General features: G+C 45.6%; 1 protein-coding gene across 1 annotated transcript in view; it reads right to left on the reverse strand.

The window, feature by feature from the left end:
• DGKI (diacylglycerol kinase, iota) overlaps positions 1 to 19,191 on the reverse strand; it is a 323,066-nt gene that overhangs the window by 11,880 nt on the left and 291,995 nt on the right. Inside the window, exons 30-32 of the mRNA XM_006861237.1 lie at positions 17,721 to 17,727; positions 15,628 to 15,665; positions 13,311 to 13,431 (exon numbers count right to left, since the gene is read on the reverse strand). Of these exons, the coding sequence (XP_006861299.1) occupies positions 13,311 to 13,431; positions 15,628 to 15,665; positions 17,721 to 17,727 (166 nt within the window). The remainder of the gene's footprint in view (positions 1 to 13,310; positions 13,432 to 15,627; positions 15,666 to 17,720; positions 17,728 to 19,191) is intronic.

The following is a 19,191-nucleotide window of genomic DNA, read 5'->3' on the forward strand; positions in this document are numbered from 1 at the left end:
ACCTGCTGTCCAGCCTGTCCATCATCATGATCCTCAGTTAGAACTACCTGCTGTCCAGCCTGTCCATCATCATGATCCTCAGTTAGAACTACCTGTTGTGCAGGCCTGTCCTTCATGTTCCCCGTTATACTTGAGTCCATTGTGTGGCTATTAGATCAGTTCTTCTCATACAGAAGGCCCCCTTCTATAGTCTTGGAATCTTGACCACATATGGTTCCCTGTTCTAGTGATTGATGTCTCCTGATGAAGCATTCAGAGTAAAGGCACTTGTTTCAGGAACGTTCTAGTTGTATTTCTCTCGAGACAGACTTGGCTGTTCTTCTGGTAGCCTAAGGTATACTCAATACTGAATATTCCTCAGCAACACTACACTTTGACTCCCTCAGTTCTTCCACCTTCCTTTCTCATTGTCTAGCTTCTGCATACATATGTAATCACTGGAAACACCCTGGCTTGGCTCAGGTGTACCTTCATGACCAAAGTGACATCTTAGTTTTGTAGAACTTTAAAGAGGTCTTTCATAACAATTTTACCCAATACAATATGTCACATGATTTCTTGACTTCTATGATGCTTTTGAGTTATGGTGTTGGAGGGCAATATTGAAAGTGCCATGGGCTGCCCATAGAACCAATAGATCCGTTTTGTAAGAAGTGCAGCCAGAGTGCTCCTTGGAGGCCTAGATGGCCAAACTTCGTCTCTCAGACTTCAGACATATTGTCAGGAGGGACCTATCACTAGAGAAGAATATCATGTTTGGTAAGGTGGAGGGTCAGAGAAAAAGAAGAAGACCCCCAACGAGATGGATTGGCATCGTTGGACTCAAGCATGGCAATAGTAGTGAGGTTGGCCCAGGATCGGGCAGTGTTTCGGTCTGCTGTGCATTGAATCAGCGCCAACTCAATGGAACCTAACAACAACACGTCCACAAACATTGATTGTGAATCCACATAGAATGAAATCCTTGACTGTTTAATTTTTTCTCCATTTGTCACCCAGAGATAGTCACTACTAAACCCAATGCATTTTCTTTGCCCATGTATCATGTTCAGTCTTTTCATCATTTTTAATAGGATATTAAATATTAAAAAATCTGAACACATCTGTGATCACTTGACAAGAATTGGAAGTGCTACATCAAAATGATGCCGGTTTCCCAGGCTTTCAGCAAGACAGTCATTTACTGCATAACATCCATTGTGGCAACGTCTGATCCTATAGATGAGGGGACTTCAAAAAAGTTCATGAAAAATTTCATTTTTCCATGAAAATTTTGAAGCCCCCTTGTACATCCCGGGTATCACAGGTTCAGAAATCCCAATCAGAGCATAGGATGCAATGACTGTAACCATTTTCTACATGCAACACATATGTCTCATATTTTTTTGTGTACAAAGCGATTGCATTGCCAGGCATATAATGGTCCTGTACATACAAAACCTAGAGAACCTATGTTAACGATCATAATAAATGCCTATATTGCTGGCTTACACATGCACCACACTGCCTAGCTAAAAAGTTTTCTATGCAACAGTGTGTGCTTTACTCAGAGGTAGCAGCAGCCTATCTGAATGGACTATGTGATTGTGCATCTCCTGAGGGCTGTAACGTTGTCTCTCTGTTTAATTTCTAGAAAAAGTATTGCTGAGAAGTGAGTCATGGCTCCCCAAGACAGCAAAGTCAGTGCTAATGAAGGCAGCAGGAAGAGGCCAAGGTGAAGGATGGGTTTCAAAGTGCAACAAAAGGTTATTGAACACAATAGATTCCTGTGAACCTGGGTGGAGACCTGGTCGGCCAGCAGTTTGGCAAGACTTGGGGACTCCTGGGTCCAGACTCAGTGACATAGCCACAGAGGACTAGAGTGGAGAGTGAAGTGTCCAGCTGATAAGAAGAGAGGGCATTTACACAAGAACACCCACACTTTCAGTTAATACCCACTTGACCTGGCTTCAATGACTGGATGATCAGAACTCAACTAGAAGAAGGAAGAAGAGGAAAAAAAGAGTAATCTGATACAATTTGATGAACTTGGACCTACACCTATGGATGCAGTAGCTCAAAAGAGGGAACAAATCCTTACAGCAAGGATCATTCCCACACCCTCCACACACAGAGTAGACAGGGGTGGGCAACTTGGACATTGGCTACCCAAAATGGGGGGGGGGCTACAAAGGGAAGATGTGATTGACTTATAAGCTTTCAAGAGGGAACCTAGATCCAGAGGGCATGGAGGAAGGTAGAATCTCCACTGAGTAGTGTCCAATCTGTCTGGGCGGGGCTGATGGAAGGAGATGGGGAAAGCACTCATGTGGCACAAAAATGAATAATTGCTATCAGGACTGACTGTGAGGGTTGGATATGTAAAGGTAGACATTTTGTAGCAAAAGGAGGGGAGTGATTGATTGACTTTGCAGTCTAGGAGAGAAGGTCCCTGGGACTATCAAGGGAGAAGTGTGGAGAGCAGGACCATACCCAGACAAACAGTGATGCCAGAGATGGAGGCAGAGACGATGCCTTGGAGAGATGGAGCGGCTGGGAACTTTAGACCCAGAGAGGGAGAGGGGCTGTGTGCTGATGACCTAGGGTGGGGGGCGGGTGGGGGCAGGCTTCTAGGGTATATCCTTTGCTTGGTTGATGATGCATGAATGGGATGGAATTGTGATCATGGCAATGAAAGGATAGGATGAATGTAAAGCTAATGTTCTCCCATGTAAACTATCACATAATTCACAATAAAACATTTAAGAAAAAAAAAGGTTATTGAACAACACAATGGTGGGAAATCAGTACACGCTATTGGTCAGCCGCGATTTCAGCAGGTTTGACAATCATGATGACCCCACAAATCAAATTAAAAATTCCATACTCTGTTCAAGGATCGGGTGCATTGAAAGCTACAAAGGTTAACTAAAATGAGAGGGGCATAAAATCGGATATGGAGAAATTATTAAAGACTTAGTTTGTGGAGAACTTGTTAGACAGTTCATGGAGAAATTGTTAGACGCAGTTTGTGGACTGTCTTAGTTTGCGAGTGCTGTCATAGCAGAAATACCACAGGAAGCAGCTTTAACAAACAGACATTTATTCTGTCTCACAGTATAAGAGGCTGGTTAAGTCCAAAATCAGAACGCCAGATCTCGGAGAAGGCTTTCTCTCTCTGCCTTGTCTCCTCTCAGCATCCGTAGGTCATGCATTCCTTGGAGATCTCCACACATCTTGGCACCAATCGTCCCCTGGATCTGGGGGCTTCACAGAGCAGGGACCCCGGGTCCACAGGACGCACCCCACTCCTGCCTCATCTTTCTTGGTGGCAGTAGGTTCCTCTCTCTCTGCTCACTTCTCTGTTTTTATCTTTATAAGATAAACGATGTTGCAGGCCACACCCCAGACATCCTAGCAGGGTTGTGATGGGATGAAGGGGATTGCAAGCCCACCTTTAATCCTTTTATTGGATGATCCCACCGGATCACATCATGAGGACCATCACAGAACCGCCATGTTACATCGCTACAGAACCATTTAGAATCAGGACCCAGCCAAGTTGACACCTATTTGGGGTGGACAGCTTTCAGTCTGTGACAAAACAAAAGGGCAAGACCTCACAGCACATTGAGGGTCACTGTTTAGTCAGGATGCTTGTTTCAGATGCCGCAAGAAAAAGCAGGCCCAGACGATGATATGGTGTTCACACAACGTCCAAATCACATGACGTCTTACGTACGTCATAGGGCACATCATGAATGTTAAAAGACACATGACTGTACTGACAGATCTCCCCTAACAACGTTGTATCAGTCATCATGCTTTCTGGGGGCATGCGGCATATCTCCCAAAGGGGAGCTAATGTTCATTGTTCTTGTAGGTGCCTCATTGACTCTGACTCACGGTGAGCCCATGGAACTGAGCAGAACGGCCTCACAGGGATTTCTGGGCCATCGGGAACCTCGGCAGCACAATGGTTAAGTACTCAGCTGCTAACTGAAAGGTCAGCAGTTTGAACCACTCGCCACTCTTAGGGAAAAAGATGTGCTAGTCAGCTTCTGTGATTGTTGTTGTTGTGAAGTGCCGCCGTCGAGTCGGTTCTGACTCACAGTGACCCTGTATCAGGTTTCCGAAGCGGAAAATATTTGGAGCAGAAAGCCTCATCTTTCTCCTGCAGAGTACCTGGTAGGCTTGAACCACTGATCTCGTGGTTCACAATCCAGTGCTTATCCTATAGAGCCACCACATTAGAAATGCCATGAAGCAGCTCTGCGCTGTCCTACAGAGTCACTATGTGTCAGAGACAACACAGCAGCAATAAGTTTAGTTTTACTCATTCTGAGAACTGATCACCAGGTCTTTCTTCCATGGAACCTCAGAGTGAGTTTGAACCAGCAACCTTTCAAGTGGCTTCCAAGCACTCAGCCCTTCATGCTACCAAGGCTCTCTCTGTTCACCGGACACCTTCTAAATTCTTGTTTTGTTTTGTTTTGCCTGGAGATAACTGTGCTTGTATAATCTATCAAAAAGGGGGTGCAATGGAGGAGAGAGAGAAAGGAGAGGGCACGTGGGTCACCTGCAGCAAGTCCACAACTTCTCTCCTGGTTTGCCTCTTCACCGACTGACTGAAAGAGGGACCCACCCAGAGCTTTACACGACACCCCACCACCACCACCACCGAGTCTGTGGATACAGGGTAACGTGACCTTGTGCTGCGCTGGGGAGGGATTCTGTCAGACTGAAGGGGAGATGGGCAGAGGGACACAAACTATCAGCAATGCCAACATTCCTTTAAAAATCAAAAAGTATAAAAATGAACACTTAGGTTTTTGAAAAGTCAACTTTAGTCTCACTCATGAAGGAAAAAGGGGCCCCTGCGGTGCCCTGGTTAGATCAGCTGACTGCTGATCTAAAGGTCAACGGTTAGAATCCAACAGTCGTTCCTTGGGAGAAAGTCCTCCTATGCAGCCTGGAAATCCGCACGGGGCAGTTCTGCTCTGTCACACGGAATCACTATGAGCTGGAATCAAATCAATGGCTCCCCGCAACAACAGGACTATGGAAGGACAGGTACTTTATCTGAGGCTGGTTTCTGAGACACCCCGACAAGTTACTCAACCTCTCGGTGCTTTGGTTACTCCGTGGCGATTCTACCAGAACTTACTCGTGGTGTTGCTGTGTGAATGAGTGTGTTTGTATCTTCAAAACGTGGAGAACAGCAAAGGTAGCAGCAGTTACCTTTTTATTTGTTGTGTTTTGTTTTTCTATCTTCTTCTCAGAAGTGCCTGGGACAGAGCTACAGGGAATGAAAGAACGAAGTACTTTTTTTCTTTTTTTAAGTCTATCAAATTGAATCTTCGCCAGTTTCTCAATTTTCTCAGAGAAAGTTCTGTAATTGAAACATGAAAGTGAGAAACGTGGGCTCTTGTGGACAGTGGTTTAAAATTTAAAGGAAGGACAATGATATTTGGAGGAGATGCATGTTTGCATTCAAGTGAAGGCCAGGAAATAGAAAATCAAGCAGAACTCCACATGTCTTTCAACAGGAGCAAGAAGCAGCATAGTAAGTGGTTCCGTTTTCTAAACTGGGACCTGCTGCTTGGAGGGCCTCCCGTGAACACTTCGACTGGGGTCCCAATGGGTTGTGGGAGCGCCCGGTCCTTGCTGATGCAACTCCATAGTCCATATTGTGTTTCTGTGATACGCCCGCTGTGTGCCTCTCGCTTCCCACACCCACGCATCCAAATCCCCTTCGCTGGTGCTGCCCCTCCCCTGGCCTTCTTCTCTTGGGTCTCATTTGCCATTAGTCTCCCTGACGCTGCCAGTAGACCATTCCAAATCCTCCTGGGCCCTGGGACAAAGGCTGCACAAATGTGGAAGAGCTGACACTGCGAAGGCAAACAGCAATGTCATTCTGTCTCAGCGGGAAGGTGGTAGTTTCTCTCGGAGACAAGAGGCAGGGAAAGAAAGAGACCTGAGGCAGAAAAGGGGGGAAGACAAAAATACCCTCATTGAAACCCAAAAGGAAACGCATGAGGGAGAGTTCAATCAGGGGAAGCGGTAGGTGGCAAGGAGCGGGGGACAAAGGAGTCGAATGTGTAGGGTGGGAAAAGGAGAAGACAACACAAAAGTCTCGTGGAGGGTGAGACAGGGCAAAGAGAGGGCTGAAAGGAGTTGAAAAGCAGGCACCGCTGGGGGGCTCTCCCCAGCCTCGCTGGCATCCTTCACCCCCCAGCCCTGGCCCAGGGGGATTGTTAGCTCTCTTCCTGCTCATTCTCTGTTCGCCCCCTCTGAATGTCTGGATTCCAGGTTTTCATAAAGGAAAGCAGCATGTTGTGTGTAAGTCCCAAAGAAGACTCCGGCCTCCTGGGGCATGATCCGCACATACGATGTGTCCCATGCCCCCCGGGAGGGACTCAAATCATCAATCACTGGGTCGGTGGGAATAACCGATGTCCCAGAACTCCTTTTCAAGGGGCTGTCTTCCTGATGCAGATCACACTGCTCTCCATGAATACCCAATGGGAGTCGGAAAGAGGGCTCTGAAGAGCGAGTGTGGAGAACCCAGTCTTCACGGGGCCACATCCAACATCAGTTATGTGTCTCCAGAAGGGTCCAGTGTCCAACAGTGCTACTGTCATATAAGCCACAGGAAACACTGGAGCCCAATGAATCATGCAAACAAAGGCAACTTCAACAGATCCGCAGCATTCTGGGCTTCTGATGGGGGTCGCTTGGTCTTTGGAATGATGTAAGCGTTTCATTTGTTTATATTTTTCATTTATATGGAATCACACTGGTCAGACCCACTGCAAATCGATGCCAACGTATTAATGTGATGATACAATCTGGCATCAAGGAAATCTGGTGGTGCAACAGGTAAGTTCGTAGCAGCTAACCTGAAGGTTACCAGTTCAAATCCTTCCAGTGCCACATAAGAGAACTCCCTGATGACCTACTTCTGTAAGGGTTATTTTTGTTAGGTGTTGTTAAGTCTGTTCTGACTCATAGTGATCCTACGCATAACAGAATGAAACACTGCCTGGTCTTGCGCCATCCTCACAATGTTTGTTACATTTGAGCCCATTTCTGCCACCACTGTGCCAACCCATCTCATTGGGGATCTTCCTCTTTTCTGCTGTCTCTCCACTTTACCAAGCATGATGTCTTTCTCCAGGGATTGGTTCCTCCTGACACCATGTCCAAAGTACAAGAGGCAAAGTCTCACCATCCTTGCTTCTGGGAAGCACTCGGGCTGTGCTTTTTCTAAGAAAGACTTGTTTATTCTTCTGCTAATCCATGGAACTTTCAATATTCTTCACCAACACCATAATTCAAATGTAACGATTTTTCTCCAGTCTTTCTTATTCATTACAGCTTAGGAAAAACCCTGGGGGCACGTCTCTTCTGTCACACGGAGTCACTATGAGTCAGAAATGAATTCAGTGGTGCTCAACACCAACAAAGAAGCCTGGTACAGCTCTGAATTACAGCCTCATGGAGGTTTCCAGAAAAGGCTCTTTCCTCATCAGATTGGGGAATTCCAGGATTATCATCATCATGGAAAAAGTTAGGTGGGAGGAACTGTTCAGATCAGCAGAGATCACATTACCAATGTGATTACAGACTAGAGAAAGGAAAAGGTGTCTGTAATTTATCAAAAGATCCATGATGGCAGTTTGAACCCACCAGTTGCTTCCCAGGAGAAAGATTAGGCAGTCTACTTCTACAAAGATTTACGAACCCAGAAACCTTATGCGGCAATTCAACTTTGTGTTACAGGGTCATTGTGAGTCAGAATCCAGGTGATGGCAATCGGCATAATATATGAGAGACCAATGGTTCTCCATTGGTCCTGGCGTGGCGCTGTGGGCTACTGCGCTGGACTGCAAAGTCGGTTTGAAGCACAAGATCAGTGGTTCATGCTCACCAGCAACTCCTTGGAAACCCTAAACAGAGTCGCTATGAGTCAAAACCAACTCGACAGCACTAAACAACGACAATGGTTTTACAAAGATAGTTTCCCACTGCAAAATTCACAGGTCAATATAAACTGCATGAGCAAATAAGAGATTGTTTTGAAAAGAGAGGAAAAAGCAAAAGGGCTGAACTGATGTGTTCGTTTCTGTTTGATCAAAAATGTTAACATCTGTCTTCCTGAATACACAGAAATGATGACAACGGTGTTGAGGATGAAACTGACAATTCCTGTCCTGGTGTGGCACTGTAGGATAAACACTGGACTTGCTTATCCTAAGGCGCTAACCGCAAGGCCGGTAGTTCAAACCCACCAGCAGCTACTCGGAAATCTTATACAGGGATCACTATGAGTCAGGATCAACTTGACTGCACTTAATTAACAACAACATCAGGATGATAAATGCTAATTTTAATCAATATCAATAGCATCATAGCTTCTGTTATTTGATTATAATACATGTTAAAAACTGCCACCCATCAACACTGTGATAATGACAATAAAATTTTCTTTTTAAATAGTGGGGTGGGCTAGGTATCACTACCCCACCATCTCTCTCCTGACCAACTAAGAGATGCTGGTTCCATAAGGTGCCCATAACATAGCCCTGTGTCCAGGGAACTGTTGGCCTGGGAGTGAAGTTAGGACGCTTCCTGGGAATTTTGAGTTCTTATGGTCTCATTAGCAAAAATAGGGAGCTGACTAATTTACAAAACGGAACCCTGGAGGTGCGAGGGTTAAACATTGGGCAGTTAGCCTCAAGGTCTGTGGTTCTAACCCACCAGCTGCTCCTTGGGAGAAAGATGAAGCTACCTGCGCCTGCAGAGATTTGAGGTCTCAGAAACCCTATGGAGCAGTTCTACTCTGTTCTGTAGGGTCACTGTGAAGTGGCATCAACTCGATGGCTGTGGTTAATTTTTAATGAAAATCGAGTCAAAATGCTGGAAACATAAGCATCCTCCTCATAAGTATCCCCTTCTCCCCAAATTAACAAATTTCTTTGTGTCCTTTGGGCAGAGATAGCCATATACTATGTGAGTCACTCTTTACAGAAGACACTGTGTCTAGATGAGAAACTAGGTTAGTACCAAGATGGCGGGCTTTGATGAAATCACAAGGAGACTGATGCGCCCAATGGACGTCATGCCAGCCGAAGTTGGTGTGCATGATCTACATTTGGAGGTAGAAACACCAAACGCTGGGTTGCTAGGGCTTTTGAGGGTCTTTGACTTGAGGTAGAGGAGAGAGTAGTAGGGGGAAGTGAAAGCTCAGTGTTAAAAGAGAACCATCCCATGCCTGCTTATCCATCCTCTGGGGAGACTCAGATGTGGAAAGTGAAGAAAAAAAAAAAAAAAAACGCTCCAGCTAGGGTGGCAACTTAAACCACAGGACACACCATTACATTTGAATTCCAAATCAGTGACAAATATTACATGGGATATTGTTGTTGTTAAATGTCATCAAGTTAGGTTCCAACCCACAGCAACTCTATATAGGGTTTCCAAGGAGCAGCTGGTGAGCTTGAACCGCTGACCTTGTGGTTCAAACCGACTTTGCAGTCCAGCGCATTAACCCTCAGCACCACACCAGGACTTCATGGGCCATACTGAACCTAAATGTATCTGAAATTCAGATTGAATGAAACATCTTGTATTTTATTTGCTAACTCTGGCAACCTCCACTTAAAGTTCAGAGCCAAAGACAAATATAAAAACAGAACTCTAGGAAAATGAATGGATCCAGACTTTGAGAGGGTGGGGTTGTGAGGAGGGGGTGGGAGCTCGTCCATTAATTAAGACCACAATTATTTGCAGATCCTTTAATCAAGGAGCAGACTGACCCTAGGCTTGTTTTAGCCAATGGACTATGTCAGAGACGCTGTATACCTTCCCTGCCTTGGCCACAGACTGCCTGCCAGCATCCATTCTGCCTTCCTGAACTTCGGTATGACCAAGCTCTGAAGAAGCCTGGAGAAGGACCAGATGGAGGGGACCCCTCAGGTGCTCCGCCATACCTACCAGCCCATCTGAGCGTGTCCATTTCAAAATGTCAAATTCAGCAGAGGCCCCAACAGCAGCTAAATGCAGAATTGGAACCATACCAAATGAGACCTCAATTGTTGTTGTTAGGTGCCATCAAGTCGGTACCAACACATAGCGACGCTATGCATAACAGAATGAAACACTGCCCAGTCCTGGGCCAACCTCACAATCATTGCTACGCTTGAGCCCATATGCTGTCACTAAGCCAATCCATCTCGCTGGGGGTCTTCCTCTTTTTCTCCAACCCTCCACTTTACCAAACTTGATATCCTTCTCCATGGACTAGTCCCTTCTGACAATATTTCCGAAGTATGAGAGATGAAGTTGGCCATCTTGGCCTCCAAGGAACACTCTGACTGTACTTCTTCCAACACAGATCTATTTCTATTTGTTCTTTTGGCAGTCCCTAGGACTTTTAATATTTTCCTCTAACACCTAACTCAAATGCATCAATTCTTCTACAGTCTTCGTTATTCACTGTCCAGCTTTACCATGGCTTGTCTCAGGGGCACTTTAATAGAGAACTGAGATGCAACTCAATATTTACCCCACTGTGCCACCAGGGTTCCTATGGTGCCGGTGGTGGTTATATGCCATGGAGTCAGTTCCGACTCATAGCAACCCTTTACAGGGTTTCCAAGGCTGTAAATCTTTATGGAACCAGAAAACCTCACACCTTTCTCCCGTGGAACAGCTGATAGTTTCAAACTGCTGACCCTGAGGTTAGCAGCCCGATTTGTAACCACTACGTACAGGAAAGATGAATCATCAGCGAGACATTTTGTGGTGGAAGCAGGTAGAAATTACGCTATTATTGCTTTCCCAAGTCGTGCCTACTGCAAGACTTCTAACTTCAGGGAGTAGAATGGTCAGGGGAGGAGGAGATGGAATGAGCAGGCCTGAGACACAGCACAAAATAAACCTTACCTACTTAGGCTTTCTAGTGCAGATAGGCTTGGGATTACCTAGCCCACCCTATATTCCAAAGACCAACCCTGCTGCTCTTGAGTGCATTCTGACTCATGGAGACCCCAGGTGTTGAGAGCAGAGTTGTGCTCCAGAAGGTTTCCAAGGCTGTGACCTTTCAGAAGCAGTCACCTGACTTTTCGGCCAAGGCATTTCTGAGTGGGACCGAACTGCCAACTATTCGGCTAGCAGTTGAATACTTAAGCATTTATTCCACTGAGACAGCCCAGCCTCTAAGGGGGGAAGAAATCTCCTGATGACCACCATCCTACTCACTCCAAGAGGCTTTCTTCTTCTCAACCACTCCTCCGGCCAGAATTCAGGCCAAGGGGTCCAGCAAACTCTTCACAGTGGGAAGGTACGGGAATGAAGCAGGTCAGTCTAATGTGACTGACAGCCAATTAACTACTTGACAATGTCCTTGTCAAAACGAAATGACAGGATGTGTCAGCTATCTGCATCTGGCATAGAACGTGTACTTGATCAATGGAAGCTCTGTTATTTATTTGTGGGTTCGCTATGTGACGTATGACATCTATACAAAATAGTTTTCAATTTAATCGTGCACATGACCACATTGTTCTTTAACTTGCAACTGCTAGAAGAGCAATGATTGTATTTTATTTATGTTGGGAATCCACTCAGTGGTAATGGGTCCATGGGTCATGTTAGAATAAAGAGTTCCTGTTAGGCACTCCATAAATATGTGTTAAGCAAATGGAAGAATAGATGAATGAATGAATGGGAGAAAATGTGTTTGCTGGATTGGCTAAGAAGAAGAGCAAGAAGGAATGTGAATTCCTATGAGTGTGTTTACTGTTGACAGCCTCAACTTTGGTACAGCGAAAGGGAGGCGACAGACTCACTGTGAACAAAGGAAGGCCTCCAGGATCTCCATGTACTTCTGTCCAGCGGAGTTAGAAATTTCCCCCTGCCTTCTCCTTCAAAAGCTGTCAGACCATCCAGATTCTCTATCTTCTCTCCTGCTCTTTACTCCTAACCAGTTGCTGTCAAGTCACCTCTGACTCCTGGTGGCCTCATGTGTGTCAGCATAGACTGTGTTCCATAGGATTTTCAGTGACTGTGATCGTTAAAAAGTAGATTGCCTGGACTTTCTTCTGAGGTGCTTCTGGGTGGACTCAAACCAGCAAGCTTTTCAATAGCATCTAAGCCACTCAGGGAGAAGCACTAGAAGCATGGAAGGCTGAAATGAACAGTCGGCACTTGTTAGTCATCACACACACTTGTGCTTCGAGAGGACATAGAGTTGAGGAAGATGCCACAGTGACGGCTGTGTCCAGCAAATGAAGAATCCCAGTTAGCAAGCGCAAATTAGAAACTTAGTTAGTAAACTGCCTCAGAGACCAAGATGCCATACCACAGATACAATAACAACAGGTGTTTTCAAGGATATATAAAATGTGCCTTAGGTTGGAAAGATGAATGAGATTCAAACAACAAGTAAAGAAAAGCTAGAAAAACATATTCCTTCACTAGGATGAACTATGAATATGGATCAGGTACCTGTTTTAGGCTGGGTAGAGAAGCAAAACCAGTGAAACTTACAGATGTGTGTATATAAAGAGAAGTTTATATCAAGGAAATAGCTTACAGTTGCAGAGTCCCAGGTCCCCAGTGGAAAAGAGATCAAGCTTTTCCTGTAAGTCCATTGTATTGAGAGTAGGCCACACCCCCAAGAGGACATTCTTTCAGTTGATTGGCTGCTCACAGCCAGTCATCATAGAGTTAACTATGCTGTATTAGAGTTCTCTGAGGGAATAAGCACAAGTGTAAAGGAGCTCTGGTAGCGTAGTGATTACGAATCGGGCTGCTAACCTCAGGGTCAGCAGTTCAAAACTACTAGCTGTACCATAGAAGAAAGATGAGGCATTCTGCTCCTGTAAAGATTTACAGCCTCAGAAACCCTATATAGGGTCACTATGAGTTGGAACCGACTCCACGGCATATAACCACCACCACCGCCAAACCAACCCAGTGAAGTTGGCACAAAACCCTGTGACCGTACCTGATACCAACTTCCCAAAATTTAAGCACATTAGACCAGGATGCACTCTGATTTTGTGTTGTATTTTTTTTTATTAATTAACCTCCTCCTCCCCTTCAAAAAAAAAATAATCCTGCAAAGCTCTCAATATGAAAACTATTTATATTAATTTCCCAGTCGAAGGGCCCCAGATGTGCCTGTGATCTGTGGTCTGGAGTCAGCTAAATGTTGGAGAGTATTTCTGCATTCCAAAGAGCAACTAGTTTAAAATCAGCTTTCAGAATTCAACCAATTCCATGGACACATAGTCCTTGGTAAGTTCTCTGTGCTTACTCACCATGGTCAAGGATATATTTCACAATCTCCCCGTTGCCAGTTTTAGCTGCGTAGTGAAGGAGTGAACAGTGGTCTGGTCCCTGGATTAGCAGGCTGCCTCCGTTTTTATAACTTTCTATTAACTGAAAATGAGACATGAGAAGATGTTCAGAAACAAGGGCAGTAGCTAGCCGGTTATACGATGGGAGCCAAGTAGCTGACCACAGAGAGCTCTAGTCACAGAGGAGATGGCAAAGCCAAAGAGAGGAAGCCCCAGGCCTGGATTTCATTATCACTGAAGTAGGTGGGAGGGTGTGTAGGCACTGAACAACCAGGGGGCACCAAAGCACACGCTAGACTACTTAATGCCTGTGTTTGTTTTGATTTTCTCTCCCTTTTTCTTTTCTGGGCACCGTTCTCTATCTTAGGAGATGGTGATGGTGGTGGTTATGTGCCGTGGAGTCAGAACCGACTCATAGCAACCCTGTACAGGGTTTCCAAGGCTGTAAATCTTTACAGGAGCAGAAAGCCTCATCTTTCTCCCGCAGAACAGCTGGTAGTTTCGAACTGCTGACCCTAAGGTCCACAGCCCAATTCGTAACCACTACACTACCAGAGCTCCTTTCTTAGGAGATGAGCACTGGAGAAGTGCTCAGAGGTGCCGTTGTGCTGACTCAGCTGTCCCTTGAGTGGACGAGTAACGATGGTGCTGAGGAGGAAAATGTGGAGTCTGGCAGCTAAGCTCCTCTCTTCAGTCTTATCATTCTTCTCCCATCACTAATGAATCAGTCCAGTGGATACAGGAGCTGTTTCCAAGTTTCTTGTGTTTGTGGACACTGCTCACCTGTATGTCCACGCACACACACACCTGAGCACCCACACACTTGCACGTACTGCTCCCTCCTGCATCTGGATCGGCAACCTGGCCTGTGTGTGTGTCTTCTGTAAACCCCCTGGCACAGACCTAAAAAAGCTAGAGATGGGAACCAAAATGACCCAGCAAAAAACATCTACAAGGTGTTCATGGGTTGTACTGTAGCCCTACTCCCCACAGAATCTGATGTCAGGCCTGGCCTGGGATCTGGCGGGACAGGTCTCACGTCCTGGTGAGGAATGCGCCTGAGTTCTATGCTCTACTGCACAGGATCTATCTCTGCTGGGTGGCAGTCCCTAGGGATGTGGTTGGTGGTCTAACGTGGCATGGGCACTCTTCCCAAGGTGAGGCTCCCTACGATGGTAGCCTATCCAGATGTTTGCAACTGTCCCCCGTTGCTTCCTACTAGGAGCCCGTTAGAAAGGGAGCTCAGTGTTCCTCGGTTTACACCACATTGTGCTCCAGTGCAATGCTCTTCTGCTGCCTTGTAAGGCTTTGAGCCTCTGCACTGGCAAGGGCCCCGCCCGACCCAGGCACGCCTCTGGCTTAGGCAGCTGGCAGCACTGTAGAGCCAGGGACCAATGCCAGTGTGGGTGATGCAGAAACAACTGTTATTGCCAGGGCTGGACACCGGATGGCACCAGACCCAGCTTGAGATTGCCTGCCTAGGATATTACAGGACACAACAGAATCATGCATCTCTCCCTTGTGAACACGTGTTCCACAGACTCGGGCGACTGAATCTGTGGCTAACATTTCAGAGCCCCATCTAGGCATGACAGCTTTCCATGTGCTATGTCATTCCACCCTTGTAACACACCAGAGAGAGAAGGGCGATACTGTTGACCCATTTCACAGACGAAGAAACTGAGGAACAGGGAGAACCAAAGACTTGCATCTTGTGGACGGCAGAGCCAGCACCTGAACCCACTCTAAAGTGATGCAGCCATGCCTACATCCTTCCCTCTGAACTAAACTCATCAGCACCGGTAAGGTGGACCAAGGGACTTGCTAGATTTGGTTCCCTGGGCTCTCCAAAAACCAAAACTGCTGTAATGTTGACAGATACAGACTCTGGCTTGGAGATTGTAAGTCTAGGTGTACTTAAGGGGCTCTTAGAGAAGCATTTATATCAAGACTTGGCTGGGAGGAAGCATTTAAGTCTTTCAAATGCCAGCTTCTGGGGAGCAGAGATTCTGGTCACCGTGGGCACCCACTAATCCCTGCAGACTCCCAGGGATGTTTGCAGGTGGAAAACATGGGATGGTGTAAAAACCCTCATCCCCCTTCTGCTCAGTCCTAGGATTCACTTCCCAAAACAGTGTCCTTCCTCCTTCCATTTGGCCAGCCCAGGCGGGGTTTGACACATGCTGCCTGGAATCATGAACGACTTGATGATGATGGTGATGATGTTGATGTGACACCTTTAAGGAACCACCACAAGCTTTGGCAGATGGATATTTACCTTCATAAGATCACCAGCTATTACTGCCTGCACAATCGCTGTGGAAAACAAGAGAGATGCTGTGTTATAGAAGACCTTCTCATTCAACCACTTCAAAAGGCCAAGTCCATATTTCAGAGAAACACTGTATTTATGGCAGGAATCTGTATTCAGAGAAGAATGAATCTCTGTAAAGCAGATTAACGATCCTCTTTCCAGCCCCCACTTCTCCAGACACCCAGTGCATACAGAATTCTAGAACTTATTTGCACCCGTCTCCAATCCTAGCACAGAGACCAGGGAATCCAGAGACAATAGTTTGTTTCAAGGGTTAGCTCTGACACTTACAAGCTGTTGGACACGGAGAAAATCAGAGTTCTCTGAGCTTCCATTTCCACATTAGCACAATGCCACGTCTAAATCTCATAGGACTGTTGGAAGATGAATGAAATCTTATCACATGTTCCCAACCCATCTACAGATAAAGAGTAGGTGCCTACCCATGTCTGTGCTTTCTTCCCAATTCTTTCCACGCTGTCCTCTTTGGGTCCAAAAAATCACAAGCATTTTTACTTGTGTGTTTTTTAATAGTAAATAAATACCTTCCGATAGCGAGATGAAGGTGAAGAGAGACAGCTGAGAAGGAACAAGCGTATCTGAATTGGGGCCGAGAGAGAAAACCATAGCTTTGGCATCCAATTCATTGGTGACTTTTATCAGAAGAATGCTATAGTCCTGGGGTAGCACTGGACTGCAAGGTCGGCAGTTCATATCCACCATCTGCTCCTCAACAGCCCTATACAGGTTCACTATGAGTCAGAACTGATGCTACAGCTCTTAACAGCAAGAGGAAACAGTAACATAAGAACGCCAACAGTCTCAGGTAACCTAAATTAATTGTAGAAATATGAGGTGTTGGGGGGACGAGGATAAGAAGTGTCTGTCAACTCATGGGAGTGTATCAGTTGGGGCGTAGGAGAGGAAGGAGAAAATATTATCAACAAGAGAGCATATGAATGCCTAATGATGCTTCTAATGGGACTATTTGCACTGGGTTGGAAAACATCCTTCTAGAAAAATAGATTGTGAAGTGACTCAAATAACAAATTATTTTGAGGCTTTAAGTTCACAAAATTTAGAAGAAAAATAATTCAAATTTATTTTACCAAGTGTCATTTTTTCCCCACTTGTTTAGTGTATTGTCATGTTGTTGTTGTTAAGTGCTGTTGAGTCGGTTCTGACTCACAGCGACCCTGTAAAGGGTTTCTGAAGAGCAGCTGGTGAGCTTGAACCACCAACCTTGCGATTCAAACTGACTTTGCAGTCCAGCTTGTTAACCCTTAGGAACTCAGAACTTAGGTGTCTGTGGCACCCATGAGGACCTCCACAGCATCATGTCTGCAGGGAGGCCAGTCCCAGACAATGCGTCCCTGGGGTCACTCCAGTGAGGACTGATGTCAAGTGAAGAAGCGTGGGCTTTATCTGCAGATGAGAAGGCATTGCACAGTTAAAAGGAGACTCGGGACAATCAATGTCTATAGCCATGGCCGTGTGACTCTGCTTTTCCCCTCCTAGGTAGGGTTATAACCTGCTCCCAGCTCCCTGTGCCCTGCAAACTGGCATCTCCACTTGACCCTTGTCCTAGCCAGAGCCTCTTTCAGCTTCAGCACCGGATTCATTTAGCAACACTGTTCTTTATACTTGTTGCTTTCAACACCCTCTCAGCCTCAAATTCCCGAGAGCTTCTAGGGGATAGTATAACAGAATCATAGCCACAAATAAGATTCTGATTGTATTGAATATGGAGCGCATGAATATTTATCTTTACATTGAGCAACACACCCAGGGGCAGCTATTATACAAACATTATTAGGCTTAATGCTCACTCCCATTCTCTGATTAATGTTCTTCCCTAGGAGCAGTGTTGTTGAAGAGTTCTTCTGCATAAAGAGAACTGGAATCCATTAGTATTCAACTCCAGATAGCAGCCTTCTGAAAGATTAAGCCTAAAAACAAATAATGTACTGCTACAATTACAGCCTTATCCTTTATCATTTCTTGAGCTCTGAGCTTGTCTTCTTGTCTTTTCCAAAACTCCTTCATATTGAGTTAACAATGGTCCTGAGTTCAAAGAAGCAAGGGAGGTCCAGCTGTTAAAGGGACCTAAAAGTTATTGAGTAGATGAAAAAATGAGTTTCCTGGAAGATGAAGTCACATGACTTTAGGCAGTTAGACAGGAATGCAAGCTTGGTAGAGAGCTGAGAAGCTGGTCATTTCAGAGTTCAGAGTCTATATCCTTCATCCATACAACATGAGCCATCCTTACTTCAACGCTCGGCCTTACAATAAATTGCTGTGCCAGAAACACAGCCTTCAACAGAAGACCAGAATTAAGGCATCAAGACTGCAAGGAGGGCTTCTAACAGGAACACCACACACGGATGGCTTTGCAAGAAGAAACTGACTTTCTCACAGTTTGAGAGGCTGGAAGCCCATGTTCATAGCACCAGCTCTAGTTTAGGAGATAAGTCCTTGTCCTTGTCTCCTTCAGCAACTACAGGCTCTGAATTTCTTGAACATCTCTGTGTGTCTTGGCATCCATCTTCCTCTGGATTTAGGAGCGTCGTGGTACAGAAACCCCAGATCCTAAGCACACACTTCCAGTTCTCCTTTCTTGTTGATAGTAGGTCCCTCTGATCTCTTCTCGCCTCTTTTTTTCATCTCGTGTAAGATGAAAAGTGTTATAGGCCACAGCCCCAGGAAACACCCCTTATATCAGATCAGGGCTGCGATGGGATTCAGGATGCTGCATCCCATCCCGAATCCTGATATCACATCAGACCTCAGCATGGAGAATCATCCCATAGCCGCCACTTTGGCCCAGCCAGGTTGACACCTATTTGTGTGTGTGTGTGTGTGTGCATTTTAATCCATGACAAAGGGAACCACTGTCTTCCTTGGAGCAAACTCTCTCTCTTAGTTCTGGATACTCCAGAGGCTGGAAAAGCTCCGATGTTTATGCCTGGAGAGAAAGATGTCTCCTGTCACATGTCACCAGGACACCACCAACAACAATGACCACAATCTTTACAGGAGCACACCACCAGGGTTTTCTCCTGCATACCCCCACTGGTGGGTTTGAAATCACTGACATTTTCCTTACCAGGAGAATGCTTAGCTACTGATTCACCAGGGTTCAGATATTTTGTTTTTGTTTTGTTAAGTGCCTTCGAGTCATTTCTGACCCATAACAACAACCCTGTATAGGACTAACTAGGAACAGCTGGTGAACTTGAACCACTGACCTTGTGGTTCAAAACCAACTTTGCAGTACAGCACATTAACCCACAGTGCCACCCCAGGACTCCCTGGGTTGAAATCCTGTGAGTACTGTTAACCAATTTTGGATCAGTTCATTAAGTTTACCAAAATTCAGCTCCTTTATTAGAAATAAAAGTGGAAATACGAACAGTTAATTTTGAAGATCTGCCTTCCGGATCTGGGTGGTACAAGTGACTTGGTTGCTAAAAGAAGAGTTGAAGGTCAAGTCTACCTAGAGTCCACCTCAGAAGAGAGGCCTGGGGA

This window comes from Chrysochloris asiatica, unplaced genomic scaffold (genome assembly GCF_000296735.1).
Source record: "Chrysochloris asiatica unplaced genomic scaffold, ChrAsi1.0 scaffold00041, whole genome shotgun sequence".
NCBI lineage: Eukaryota > Metazoa > Chordata > Mammalia > Afrosoricida > Chrysochloridae > Chrysochloris > Chrysochloris asiatica.